General features: G+C 46.6%; 1 protein-coding gene across 10 annotated transcripts in view; it reads right to left on the reverse strand.

Moving 5' to 3' along the window:
- LOC123747157 (ELAV-like protein 1) overlaps positions 1-15,834 on the reverse strand; it is a 300,388-nt gene that overhangs the window by 60,468 nt on the left and 224,086 nt on the right. For 6 of the 10 annotated variants that reach the window (XM_069313929.1, XM_069313927.1, XM_069313928.1 and 3 more), the window contains one exon: positions 9,261-9,308. The exons of the other annotated variants lie outside the window; for them this stretch is intronic. In XM_069313929.1, the coding sequence (XP_069170030.1) occupies positions 9,261-9,308 (48 nt within the window). The remainder of the gene's footprint in view (positions 1-9,260; positions 9,309-15,834) is intronic. 10 annotated transcript variants of the gene reach the window in all.

Raw genomic sequence — 15,834 nt, forward strand, 5'->3', positions numbered from 1 at the left:
GAACAAACGGACAAGTCAATCCCCACCACACCCCCACACACACACAGCACGGGTGGGACACGAACAAGGTGACACAGGTGGAAACTTATTACCCAGATGAGCCACAGAGACGTTAGAAAGAATTTTTTTCAGTGTCAGAGTAGTTAACAAATGGAATGCATTAAGTAGTGATGTGGTGGAGGCTGACTCCATACACAGTTTCAAATATAGATATGATAGAGCCCAATAGGCTCAGGAATCTGTACACCAGTTGATTGACAGTTGAGAGGCGGGACCAAAGAGCCAGAGCTCAACCCCCGCAAACACAACTAGGTGAGTTCACCCAGGTTGTCATACAAATGTAAATAAATAAGCTAGATTTTTTCTCTGAGGCGGCGCAAGTTGGTATGTGTATGAATGGCCTGGTCGACGACCGGGCCGCGGGGACGCTAAGACCCGGAAGCACCTCAAGGTATGGGCTGAGTACAGAAGTGGGATGCCAGATTGTCAGTCCTCTGTGAATCAGCTGCCAATTCATACACATTTGGGTTACAACACACCCAGACACCTGCAAGCTCTTCACACCCAGACACATGCAAGCTCTTCACACAACCCCCACACCTGCAAGCTCTTCACACAACCCACACACCTGCAAGCTCTTCACACAACCCCCACACCTGCAAGCTCTTCCCACAACCCACACACCTGCAAGCTCTTCACACAACCACACACCTGCAAGAAAGACCATATTTGCATCTTAATAATAACAAATCTTAAATATCCGGAATTTGTAATTTACTGATTCTTCCAACCCATCCCCCCCCCCTACACAAGTTAGTTCACAATCACTTCACACAATCGCGTCACAATCAGCCTGTCATCCATAAAAGATACTATTTCTAGTTACTATGGATTGTTCTACAGATATGGATTGTTGAACACAAAACAGGGCTGTATTGTACTGCTAATGTTATTGAGGGCTCGAGGCTTGCTTATTTAGGCCAGATAGATTTATGTTGATTTGTTTTATCGTTCCCTTTAGAATTCCAATAGTTCAAATCTATTTTTTTGGGGTATAACCATCCATATTTTATGCAATCTATCCATAGTAGGGATGGGTTCTGGAGAGGATGGGTTGTTTATATCGTCAGATCTCGTCACTGTAGGTGCAAAACCAGGAATTAATATGATCTACAAGTTTGACGGTCTATCTTGAGGTTATCTTGAGATGATTTCGGGGCTTTAGTGTCCCCGCGGCCCGGTCAAGACCAGGCCTCCATCCCCAGGAAGCAGCCCGTGACAGCTGACTAACACTCAAGTACCTATTTTACTGCTAGGTAACAGGGGCTTAGGGTGAAAGAAACTCCGCCCATTGTTTCTCGCCGGCGCCTGGAATCGAATCCAGAACCACAGGATCACAAGTCCAGCGTGCTGTCCGCTCGGCCGACTTACTCTCGTCTAGGTAAAGATTAAATACCGAGGGATGAAGTGTTGGGAATATGGTAATGTCATAAAGGCCTACTTATTCCTTATTACTGAAAGCCTTATAGAGTTGGGCAATTTGCATCACGTTCGAATTGTCTGTTTAAGTTTCTATACAAACGTAAACATGGGTTTACAGTTAGTACAGTGACTCCAGGTTGTTATTATGACCATGTCCACGTTTTAGTTAACTCTAACTCACTTTTAACTTGGATGTTGTAGAAGCTTCAGTTAACCTAACTACGTCCCAGGACAGTTTAGTTAACTATAAACTTTAAAATATTGATTTGAATCTTGGTGCATTATTTGAAAGGCTCGCGAGCTCTGACGAATTTAACAAATAATCAATCATTTCTTTTAGACTAAAATTATTGCAGGCGATGAGTCACAATAACGTGGCTAAAGTATGTTGACCAGACCACACACTAGAAGGTGAAGGGACGACGACGTTTCGGTCCGTCCTGGACCATTCTCAAGTCGATTGTGAGACTTGAGAATGGTCCAGGACGGACCGAAACGTCGTCATCCCTTCACCTTCTAGTGTGTAATCTGGTCAACTAAAATTATTGTTGCAAAGACGCAAATTTGCTGCACCAAAGCACCATATATATATATTGCACGATACATAATATATATATAAATCTGATGTAGTAATTTAATATCAAATTTATGCAACTTGACCCGAAATAGACCAATATAAATATACATTTTAAATTACATAAATGAAAACGTGATTTCTATGTAATTTTGTATGCTGAGGTAAGAAATCATTTCAGGGTGTAACGTATGGCTAATTACATCCCCCATGATAATGTAATCACATTTCTTACATCCCCCATGATAATGTAATCACATTTCAAGTAGATAATAATGTTAAATAACCACAACACTACTTTCCAAATGCGTAATTTCAACTAAACATCTAATAGAAAACTAAAATGTAGAGCTCTCCAAATATGCCGGGAGGAAAGACCTCAGGATTTCACATAATAAGACAAAGAGGGCCAAAGATTCCAACCATTTAATCCCACCAAGCACAGGTATTTAGATTATTTAATCCCTCAACCTGCCCACCTTCAAGGAGCACCACACCCTGCCCACCACCACATAGACCACCCCACCCTGCCCACCACCACAAGGAGCACCCCACCCTGCCCACCACCTTCATGGAGCACCCCTCCCTGCCCACCACCTTCAAGGAGCACCACACCCTGCCCACCACCTTCAAGGAGCACCCCACCCTGCCCACCACCTTCAAGGAGCACCACACCCTGCCCACCACCTTCAAGGAGCACCCCACCCTGCCCACCACCTTCAAGGAGCACCACACCCTGCCCACCACCTTCAAGGAGCACCCCACCCTGCCCACCACCACAAGGACCACCCCACCTTGCCCACCACCACAAGGACCACCCCACCCTGCCCATCACCACAAGGACCACCCCACCCTGACCACCACCATAAGGACCACCCCACCCTGACCACCACCACAAGGACCACCCCACCCTGCCCACCACCACAAGGACCTCCCCACCCTGCCCACCACCACAAGGACCACCCCACCCCACCACCAGGACATTCAGGCCAAACCCTTCAGCCAGCAAGTTTTCTTATCTAAACCGTAAAGGTCCCTCTCGACTGACGATTTTTTTCCTCCTAGACCAAATGCAGTCGTGATACTGGCCAGAATATTTTAGACCGGCGATACAGCCAAAAGTCCTGTACCTCGTGTGTGTAATACAGCTCTGAGTGTTGTACACCCAGGTACACGACATGGTGTACTGAAAGTGTACTGAAAACGGAGTTATACCAGCGTCGGGTATTAGACACTAGGTACACCGTTCTTTCGTCAACACGAGGACCAAGACCAAACCCCTCGACACACATCCCCGCACTAGACAGCAAATCTGCAGGACTGGTCTCGCGCCAAAACCAACAACGACGTCACATCCGGGAATAGCAGTTCCTGTGACGACAACTCCCGCCTTCCTCGACAGCTCCCAATACGACCCTGTGACGTTGACCAGACCACACACTAGAAGGTGAAGGGACGACGACGTTTCGGTCCGTCCTGGACCATTCTCAAGTCGATTGTCCAGGACGGACCGAAACGTCGTCGTTCCTTCACCTTCTAGTGTGTGGTCTGGTCAACTTACTTTAGCCACGTTATTGTGACTCATCGCCTGCGACCCTGTGAAACAATAATGTGGCCAACTTGATATTCAGTTATTAGTATGGGCCCACGCACAGCACCGAGTGGGATTTCTTACGTCGCTGCTAATGCTCACCATTGAAATATTAATGGAAATAAATTATTTTCAGACAACACCTCCAGAGCGTTCCACACACACAATATTTTAACATTATAATATACATATTGGCTCGTATGATTAAGAGTTATTTCTACGCCAAGCCGTCTTCATTCTGGTGTGTTGAACATTCTGAACATCTTCCAAGACATTCTTCCAATGACGCAAGTTATCCAACACCTTCAGCCATCAACGAGTAGGAAATCAACTTCCTGTATATATTCTTTCTAAATTTCTTAAGTATATATCCATGGTTATGACCAGTCACCACTCTTGGCACCCTCCCTGACCAGTCACCACTCTTGGCACCCTCCCTGACCAGTCACCACTCTTGGCACCCTCCCTGACCAGTCACCACTCTTGGCACCCTCCCTGACCAGTCACCACTCTTGGCACCCTCCCTGACCAGTCACCCACTCTTGGCACCCTCCCTGACCAGTCACCACTCTTGGCACCCTCCCTGACCAGTCACCACTCTTGGCACCCCCCCTGACCAGTCACCACTCTTGGCACCCTCCCTGACCAGTCACCACTCTTGGCACCCTCCCTGACCAGTCACCACTCTTGGCACCCTCCCTGACCAGTCACCCACTCTTGGCACCCACCTGACCAGTCACCCACTCTTGGCACCCCCCTGACCAGTCACCACTCTTGGCACCCTCCCTGACCAGTCACCACTCTTGGCACCCTCCCTGACCAGTCACCCACTCTTGGCACCCTCCCTGACCAGTCACCCACTCTTGGCACCCTCCCTGACCAGTCACCCACTCTTGGCACCCTCCCTGACCAGTCACCACTCTTGGCACCCTCCCTGACCAGTCACCCACTCTTGGCACCCTCCCTGACCAGTCACCCACTCTTGGCACCCTCCCTGACCAGTCACCACTCTTGGCACCCTCCCTGACCAGTCACCACTCTTGGCACCCTCCCTGACCAGTCACCACTCTTGGCACCCACGTGACCAGTCACCACTCTTGGCACCCCCCCTGACCAGTCACCACTCTTGGCACCCCCCTGACCAGTCACCACTCTTGGCACCCCCCCTGACCAGTCACCCACTCTTGGCACCCTCCCTGACCAGTCACCACTCTTGGCACCCTCCCTGACCAGTCACCACTCTTGGCACCCCCCTGACCAGTCACCCACTCTTGGCACCCTCCCTGACCAGTCACCACTCTTGGCACCCTCCCTGACCAGTCACCACTCTTGGCACCCTCCCTGACCAGTCACCACTCTTGGCACCCTCCCTGACCAGTCACCCACTCTTGGCACCCTCCCTGACCAGTCACCACTCTTGGCACCCCCCCTGACCAGTCACCACTCTTGGCACCCCCCCTGACCAGTCACCCACTCTTGGCACCCTCCCTGACCAGTCACCCACTCTTGGCACCCCCCTGACCAGTCACCCACTCTTGGCACCTGACCAGTCACCACTCTTGGTACCCTCCCTGTCCAGTCACCACTCTTGGCACCTGACCAGTCACCACTCTTGGCACCCCCCTGACCAGTCACCACTCTTGGCACCCACCTGACCAATCACCACTCTTGGCACCCCCCTGACCAGTCACCACTCTTGGCACCTGACCAGTCACCACTCTTGGCACCCCCCTGACCAGTCACCACTCTTGGCACCTGACCAGTCACCACTCTTGGCACCTCCCTGACCAGTCACCACTCTTGGCACCCACGTGACCAGTCACCACTCTTGGCACCCCACCTGACCAGTCACCACTCTTGGCACCTGACCAGTCACCACTCTTGGCACCCCCCCTGACCAGTCACCCACTCTTTAATGTCCACCATAAAATGTTGCACAGATAATCGTGCAAAAACTACCAGTGATAATGTTTCCAGGAAGTGCCGCGTGCACCCAGCTGTGGAGGTCTTCGCAACTCTCTCATACATCCAATGTTTACTACTTCAAAAGTGCGTGCAAAACACTTCTTAAAATAGGAATTACTGAACGCAAACCTTAATGAATAACGAAGATAATAATAACGTTGTGTATCATAAACATGTACATCTCCCCCGCACACACACATACACACACACCTTCCCTACAAACACACACACACACACACACACCTCCCCTACACACACACACACCTACCTCTCCCCCCCCACACACACACGCCTACCTCTCCCCCCACAAACACAACCCCCCCCCTCTACAAACACCCCCCCCCCCCTCCCCCAACACACCTAAAGTATCACATAGTAACACCCGGATGTACGTAGCGGTTACGAAGCAAGAGATAAGAACGAAGACCGGAGAACAAGTGCACAAGTAGGGAGAGACTTGAGGAAGGGTGAACACTTGAGCCAGAGCACCTACCTGACGACAGAAGAGAGGGTCAGTAAGACTAAGGGTAAGTGTAGCAACAGAGAAGTAGTGAAGTACACCCGCACCACCTACACATAACGAAGACACCCGCAGCTACCTCGCTTCTCACCCGCAGTACTGAAAGAAGCAGCGGCAATGTTAAATAAAACAAAATAATACAAACACTAATGTGGCCTCCAACACATTGGACACTGGGAGCTACCTTACCTCTGGAAAATGAGCAATGTAGCACATATTTTTAAGACTGAGGCATAGGCACAATCCACTAAATTACCGACTAACATCTGAGACGATAGACCGTCGCAAGGCACTGGAGATCAGGCACTGACTGCTGGAATATATGAACAAAATAAGTGAATAAGTAGAAAACAGTAAGCTTCACAAGGCTAAGAATGTCTAGCGAGCCTGACACGGTGGCAAAACGGATGATATGTTTACATATCATCCGTATGATATGTAAATTTATATATGATAACGGATGAAATGTTGAGTAAACATCAGTCTTCAAGAGTAAGGGAAGACCTTCAATAAAAGCCCCACAGTATATCAGTATATTAGTTGCAAATATACTTTACTGACCGGGAAGGGTCTGAAATTGTAACAAAGCATATACGAGGGTCTTCGAGAGTCAATGTTAGACCAGCATGGAATAAAAACAGACTAGATTCACGAAGCAATTACGCAAACACTTACGAACCTGTACATCTTTTCTCAATCTTTGACGGCTTTGTTTACAATTATTAAACAGTTAATGAGCTCCGAAGAACCAGGAGGCTGTTTATAACAATAACAACAGTTGATTGGCAAGTTTTCATGCTTGTAAACTGTTTAATAAATGTAACCAAAGTCGTCAAAGATTGAGGAAAGATGTACACGTTCATAAGTGCTTGCGTAACTGCTTCGTGAATCTGGTCCCAGGATTGCAAGAAAGGTCAGGCTAATGCTGTTTCAAATTAATAATAAAACTTAAGAAAATGGTGGCAGAATCCTCCTGAGGGGAAAACCATCTACAAGACAGAACAACCGAAAAAATAACCGGTAGTGAACGTGTACCATAGCCTACCTGAGGCTCAGGTCAAGTCTCCATAATAATGCTATGTATGGACCTAAATAAGAAAACCACTCATAATACACACACCAAATGTGTGTGTATATTGTATGCAACTTCTACAGCAAACCTAAACCATGTAACACACACACACACACACACACACACACACACACACACACACACACACACACACACACACACACTTGAGAATGTGCGAAGATTTACCACGAGACTGACTCTAAAACCAAAGGGCCCAAGAGTCAGACACCTCTCCCAGCAAGCACCACTAGCTAAGCACGAATAGATAAGCAAGCATGCATGCACGCACGCGGCCGCATACGCACATACACGCCCACATACAATCAAACTCCCATGCTATTTATAATCCATGGAAATAAATTAATACATTTATAGTTGAAATTGCACAAATGAGGAACGGTTCACGATACAACATGGTTGTAGTGGAGACAGCCATATCCTCCCACTCGCTACAATTTACAGTGAATTGATCACAGTGAATTGACAATCGACTTGAGAATGGTCCAGGACGGACCGAAACGTCGTCGTCCCTTCACCTTCTAGTGTGGTCTAGTCAACTTACTTTAGCCACGTTATTGTGACTCATCGCCTGTAATTTACAGTGATAATCTTTGTAATAGTTTAATCTTTGTAACATTGAGCAAATCCATAAGGGCCGTGACGAGGATTCGAACCTAGCTTTGATCCGAAGCTTTGTAACGTTGTCTTCTATCAGAAGTGATGGATAGACCAATGTACTTAGGACCTCCAATTTTTTATGTTCGAGTGATAATCTTTTATCAGCTACACGAAACAAATTACGTACTTTCTGATCAACTTTTATATTTTCCCAATTACAAAAATACAATTAATACGCATATATACTTGGTTAATAATATTAAAGCTCCTTTAAAGAGCCCATAACATTAATTTTTTTAATTAATTTTGAGAATCACCATTTGGCCTCTAGTATGAATCTAGTTTAAATTCGTAATTATATTACAAAAGAGTTACATTGGTTCTCCTTCGCGAACCAGCGACTAGAGCGCGTCTCAGACACCTGAAGAGCACTCAACACCCCGTCAATCACAGTGAACCACTTAAGCTGGTTATGAACCAGTTATGAACCTGTATCGGACCAGTTACAGGCGAGCAGCCTGTAACATCACACTACAAAGTCTGCGAGAAAACATTTACTAAGTAGCGACTCTATTTCATTAGGTATTTTAATTGCACTGTTAAAATATTATTGTTTAATCCAACTACAAATTCTTTAAAAATTTTGTAACCACAGTTGAAATTAACTGCCTATAATACAGTCACCATGTCGTCGAATACCATTCTACCATTCAATATCATACGTATATTTCGTTCTCAATATATAACCACTTCAAACATCTGTCGTATAGTAAATGCGTCCAAATGGAGTTCATACTGACGGCTGTGATGCTTGAAGACTCAATAAACACCTGTTTACCGTCTCGAAGATAATCACTGTCCACACACACACCCACACACACACACACACACACACACACACACACACACACACACACACAAAAATGACCTAGTGACGCAGTTCATCTGGAAAATCCGTAGAGCTTGTCACTGATTTATACCGCAAAGCACCGGCTCCTGATCACTGATATGTTGATTGCGGTTAATGGGGTAAGAATACGAAAGTGCGCTCCCTACACCCACACATATCCACCCGTATACCCACACACATATCCACCCATATACACACACACACATTCACCCATACACATCAACCATAACACCCCGAACACATCCACCGTAACACCCCCACACATCCAGACGTACACATACACCCGTACACGTACATCCACCCGTAACACCCCCACACATCCACCGTGACACCCCCACACATCCACCGTGACACCCCCACACATCCACCGTGACACCCCCACACATCCACCGTGACACCCCCCACACATCCAGACGTACACATACACCCACCCGTACACGTACATCCACCCGTAACACCCACACACATCCACCCGTATACAGACGACAGATATACAGCGATAAGAGATAGTGCAACATAGTGACTCACACTTGGGCCCGCCTGCCACCAAGCCATCACCATCACCCACTCTCTCACCTGGGGGGATGAGAAAATTATGACACCCGTCATCCACCTACCACTAAGATACAATACTAAATGTCTCAGCAATTATATATCACCAGGCTCTGCCACTGTATTATTTGTATAAATATATATATATATATTCAATATCAACAATGTTATAACTTAAAAATTACACAAACTATAACTACAATATAACAAAAATTATATATCATATAGGATAGAAGCAGGGAAGAAGGCGGTATCTGAGTAGTCATCGCGTTTCTAAAATTATCCCAGATATCAAAGACCTGATTATAAGATATCTTTGGTGACATGAAGCGTCTTTGCCCACCACCACTAACCTTGCGTCAACCACCCCACCCACCACCACCCACCATACATCAACCAGCACACCCACCACCACCAACCTTACATCAAACAGCCCACCCACCACCACCAACAAAACATCTTCCAGCCCACCCACCACCACCAACCTTACATCAACCAGCCCACCCACCACCACCTTTATGTCAACCAGCCCACCTACCACCACGCACCATACATCAACCAGCCCACCCACCACCACCAACAAAACATCTTCTAGCCCACCCACCACCACCAACCTTACATCAAACAGCCCACCCACCACCACCAACCTTACATCAACCAGCCCACCCACCACCACCCTTATGTCAACCAGCCCACCTACCACCACCCACCATACATCAACCAGCCCACCACCACCACCAACCACACACATCAACTCTATCACAAAAACTCTTGGATCATTTAACCAAGCTCAGTCAAAAGATTTCCTCGTATTTCAAGAGAAAACTTGAGCAGAATATACAACACGATCGAGTTATCAATGTGAGGGGTCGAAGTTCTTAACAAAATCAGAATTTGCGGATCAAATTCGTACAAGAGAATGGCTGTTGAAGATGAAGTTCCTTGACATATGCCAAGTTGGCTCATGTTGTCAGGGAAGGAAAGGTCCCTCGACTAAGAAAATCTCCACATGCCAGGAGGAGGTAAGCAAGATTCCCATGAACAACTTACTACCCATTCTCTGGATAACTGACTGCTACCCTTTCCCTCTATTCCTCTTCCTTGCATTTACAATAATTAATTAAAAAATTTAATTTACCCCGGGAAAGCAACAATTTATCGGTAGTCAACAAAGTGCTCCACAGACGGGTCTTGAAAGATTAGGGAACAAATATCTCGAAGAAAAGCATATGGTAGCAGTTCATTCCATAAGCTGGCTGTGAAGACGAAGACGAAGTGCTTAAATCTTGGATTGGCGGAAGATACAGTAGCTAAGACGCTGGATAACATGTCACATGGCTTACTGTACAGCTGGGACCCCCTCCCGTGGTTGACAGCTGGACCCCCTCCCGTGGCTGACAGCTGGACCCCCTCCCGTGGCTGACAGCTGGACCCCCTCCCGTGGCTGACAGCTGGACCCCCTCCCGTGGCTGACAGCTGGACCCCCTCCCGTGGCTGACAGCTGGACCCCCTCACGTGGCTGACAGCTGGACCCCCTCCCGTGGTTGACAGCTGGACCCCCTCCCGTGGCTGACAGCTGGACCCCCTCCCGTGGCTGACAGCCGGGGTCCCAGCCACTCGTCATCTTGAGAGCCTTGACCCCTGTTGCTGTCATCTTGGCACCCTCCACGCACCTCCATTGACACCCTCCACGCACCTCCATTGACACCATACCAAGCACAGTCTAAACCCTTATATATGTATTTGTGTACGCACAAACTTACACATTAAGCACTGCTAATAAAGGAGAAGTGCGGATCTCTAAATGTCGAGGTGTTGAGAGCCCTGTGTAGCGACTACTGAGCACTGGGGGTACCTAGTTGTCCTTAAGGGGGTTGAGCTTTGGCTCCTTGGTCCCGCCTCTCAACTGTCAATCTACTCGTGTACAGATTCTGGAGCCTATTGGGTTCTATGAAATCTACATTTGAAACTGTGTATAGAGTCTACCTCCACCATTTCACTGCCCAAGGAGGGTGGAGGACCGTGTCACGGCTTGACTAATTACTCCACGTCAAAGTACCAAGCACCAATTAGATCTTAAGTCTGTCTTCTTCCTACTTGGCTTTCCTACGTAAGCCTTTCTGAGGCTTCCCCTCCTACATACCCATCCCCTCACCAAACCTCTATTTCTTATTATTCTCTGTTTATCTTCCTACCTTTCTTACCACACAACGTGGTCTTAGAAATTCACGCCCAATACTCACTACAAACCCAAAAGCAGTTACTTTTAATGTAGCAAGGAAACTAAGAATAACCAGCAAAATCATTTGAATAACGATCGAAATATTTTATTTATAGCAATATTAAGAATGCTTCTATTACTGGCACAGTTAACGAGCAACCAAAGATATTGTTAATATAAGGTGTGTGTGGGGTGGAGTGTACTCACCTAGTTGTGCTTGCGGGGGTTGAGCTCTGGCTCTTTGGTCCCGCCTCTCAACTGTCAATCAACTGGTGTACAGATTCCTGAGCCTATTGGGCTCTATCATATCTACACTTGAAACTGTGTATGGAGTCAGCCTCCACCACATTACTGCCTAATGCATTCCATTTGTCAATGGAGTGTGGGCTCCAGCATGGTACAACACACACACACACACCTGCTGTTAGTACAAGGTGTGTGTGGTGGAGGTGTGTGCTCCCGCACGGTACACACACACACACACACACACACACACACACACACACACACACACACACACACACACACACACACACACACACACACACACACACACACACAATGCAAAATTCTGAATGCAAAATGCATACTGAATGCAAAATTCCATGGAGTGTTCACAACCGAGCCTGAGCAGCTCCCATTGTTAGAAGAGATTACCCAAGATGAAAGACTATCGGATATAGAGCTGACAGCAGAGGATGTAATGAAACAGTTGACAACACTGGATGCAAATAAAGCTGTTGGACCAGACAAAGTATCACCGTGGATACTCAAAGAGGCAGCGCAGGCTCTCAGCGTGCCTCTGGCAATGATCTTTAATGAGTCACTTATGACGGGAGAATTGCCCAGTTGCTGGAAGGAGGCAAATGTCGTACCGATTTTCAAAAAGGGTGATAGGGAGGAGGCACTTAACTACAGACCCGTATCACTGACAAGCATCCCCTGCAAAATTCTTGAAAGAATAATTAGGCTAAGACTTGTTGAGCACCTGGAGAGCATTGGGTTTGTAAACAAGCACCAACATGGGTTCTGGACAGGGAAATCATGCCTAACAAACCTTTTAGAATTCTATGATAAAGTAACAAGGATAAGGCAGGACAGAGAAGGCTGGGCAGACTGCATATTTCTTGACTGCCAAAAGGCCTTTGATACGGTACCGCACATGAGACTGCTATACAAACTTGAGAGGCAGGCAGGAGTAAGCGGAAAGGCCCTAGTATGGGTGAAGAACTACCTAACAGGAAGGAGCCAGAGGGTAATGGTAAGGGGCGAAAAGTCGGACTGGCGAACTGTAACAAGTGGAGTACCTCAAGGATCGGTGCTGGGACCAATCCTCTTTCTAATTTACGTAAATGATATGTTTACAGGAGTGGAATCATACATGTCAATGTTTGCAGATGACGCAAAATTAATGAGAAGAGTTGTGACAGACGAGGATTGTAGGATCCTCCAAGAGGACTTAAACAGGCTGCAGAGATGGTCAGGGAAATGGCTACTGGAGTTTAACACCAGTAAATGTAAAGTTATGGAAATGGGATCAGGTGACAGGAGACCAAAGGGACAGTACACAATGAAGGGGAACAGCCTACCTGTAACGATTCGAGAAAGAGACCTGGGAGTGGATGTGACACCTAATCTAACTCCTGAGGCACATATAAATAGGATAACGACAGCAGCGTACTCTACACTGGCGAAAATTAGAACTTCATTCAGAAACCTAAATGAGGAAGCTTTTAGGGCGCTTTACACTGCCTACGTGAGACCCGTCTTAGAGTATGCCGCGCCATCATGGAGCCCCCACCTGAAGAAACACATAAAGAAACTGGAGAAGGTTCAGAGGTTTGCGACGAGGCTTGTCCCAGAGTTACGAGGGATGGGATATGAAGAGCGGCTGAAGGAACTGAACCTAACGACACTAGAGAAAAGAAGGGAGAGAGGAGATATGATAGGGACATATAAAATACTCAGGGGAATTGATAAAGTGGAAATAGATGAAATGTTCACACGTAATAATAACAGAACGAGGGGACATGGGTGGAAACTGGAAACTCAGATGAGTCACAGAGATGTTAGGAAGTTTTCTTTTAGCGTGAGAGTAGTAGAAAAATGGAATGCACTTGGGGAACAGGTTGTGGAAGCAAATACTATTCATACTTTTAAAACTAGGTATGATAGGGAAATGGGACAGGAGTCATTGCTGTAAACAACCGATAGCTAGAAAGGCGGGATCCAAGAGTCAATGCTCGATCCTGCAAGCACATATAGGTGAGTACATATAGGTGAGTACACACACACACACACACCCGCCCGCTGTTAAAGAGGATGGTGCGACGCCTTCGTAACAAAGCCTCGGAGCAAGATCACATTCCGTCACCTTCCGCGAGAATGCAGCGCCTCTCGCCCTAAGAAATTTACGCTAGACTTGCGTGAACATGTCCCTGAAACTCTTCTATAATTGTCCCAATATACACTACTAAACCATAGAGGACAAACTTCCTTAATTTTGTATCACGTCCGTGCACAATATGTACAGTCTAAAACGTGAACAAACCTCATCAGTAACTGTCGAAGCAGTCAACAAAATCCTATGTTAAGTTCCAGCTGAAGGTCTTAAGAACCAGTCAGACAATTCATGTAACCCATTGCTTCCCGCCAAACACACACCGAAAATACGACGTTGGTACAACGTTCAAACAAGTTTTAACACCATCTAACCAGTTATAGCAACCAATATAGCAAGTTGTAACAACGTTCTAATACGTCATAAACATGTTAAGGCAAGATGTAACAACTTTATTACAAGTTTTAAAAAGCGAAAAATAGAGACAGTTTCGGTTTGTGTTTCCAGGGTTACGACCTGAATACGGCTTCCACACGAACCCCTCCAAATACAATTAATTATTGAGTATAATGTCTTTGATATATCCAGGCCATTGAGGTAAGCCCGTACCAGCCCCTCATGTCATCCGTAAACTGGGACCCAGTACCCGGCGACAGGTACTGTGCGGGAACACGTGTTAAGGGAGAGAGGGAACATGGAGCGTGACTATGTGAGCACTGTGCAGCTCACCCAGCCTACAGTGCACGGGTGGAGATACACATGTGCTACAAGTGTCTAATAAAACTAAATATTGCGCTTCACTGGCCAATGAAAGCGCTGGCGTGTTTGTGTGATACAGGAGGCCAACCTACTTTCAAAACACCGCCCTCTTACTCCTACATTCTTGGCATGCATTACTGGGAATAAAGTGACGGCGGAAGATCAACTAGAAGTGACGAGCTGTAAATGTCTTGACTGTGGCACATTAACCCGCCGTCATACATGACCCGAAGCGTATTAAAATTGTCACGTCAAATTACAGTGGCGAAGCAAGAGCGCCAGCGGTCAATAAACACGACTTAAAGATGTCAAGCGAGAAAGCAACAACGGGGCCAACGCAGACTTGTGAGACCAACCTCGCTTCGTTTACCATTCCTGCCCCCCCCCTCCCCCCCCCCTACTCCCTCCTTCCCCAACCCAGCCACCCAAATAACCGAGTCCCAACACCTTAAAGGTAAACAGCCGAGGGCGGGCCGTCTTCCGCACCTCCCTTCACCAATATCGCCAAACAACTGCACTGCAAGTCTGTAATACAAGACATTCCCTCTAGCCATTGCCAAAAGCAAGTTAATAATATATCCAAATTAAATTTGACGATCAGGAAATCTAGTACGAGTTTTCTGACTACATAAATGATTTTAAACACTGTATGAAGTTTGATGGAAGCGCGGTGAAGTAGGTGGCCAAGGCGGGAGCCGACTTTAAGACACAATTGGAGACAGAGAAACTAGACTTGATTATAAGATGAATGATATTAGGGGAAGGGGGAGCGGGTTAAGCAGTAGGAAGAGTATGCTAGAGTTGGTAATATAAATAAATAAATAAATATGTTTATTCAGGTAAGGTACATACATACAAGTGATGTTACATTAATGGATTGATATATAGATAGAGCTAGTACATACAATGCCTGGTATTGTATGTACTAGCATGTACTGTATGTATAATTGTATTTCCACTATTGTATGTAATGCCATACAATAGTGGAAAGGCAGTAGGGAGTAATGATGGGGAGGGATAGAGAAAAGGTAGAGATGGAGAGAGACAGGAGGCTGGTAGCATCAATTAATGGGTGATAAGGACTGGGGTGTGACAGGTGACATAATGGGGGATGATAGTAGAAGATATGGCGGGAGTGAGACAGGTATGGGAAACGTATTAGAATAGTTGCATTAAGGGAAGGGTCAACCTTCGTCCAGAGCCGGTCGGCCGAGCGAACAGCACACTGG

The sequence above is a fragment of the Procambarus clarkii genome, chromosome 77 (assembly GCF_040958095.1).
Source record: "Procambarus clarkii isolate CNS0578487 chromosome 77, FALCON_Pclarkii_2.0, whole genome shotgun sequence".
Lineage (NCBI taxonomy): Eukaryota > Metazoa > Arthropoda > Malacostraca > Decapoda > Cambaridae > Procambarus > Procambarus clarkii.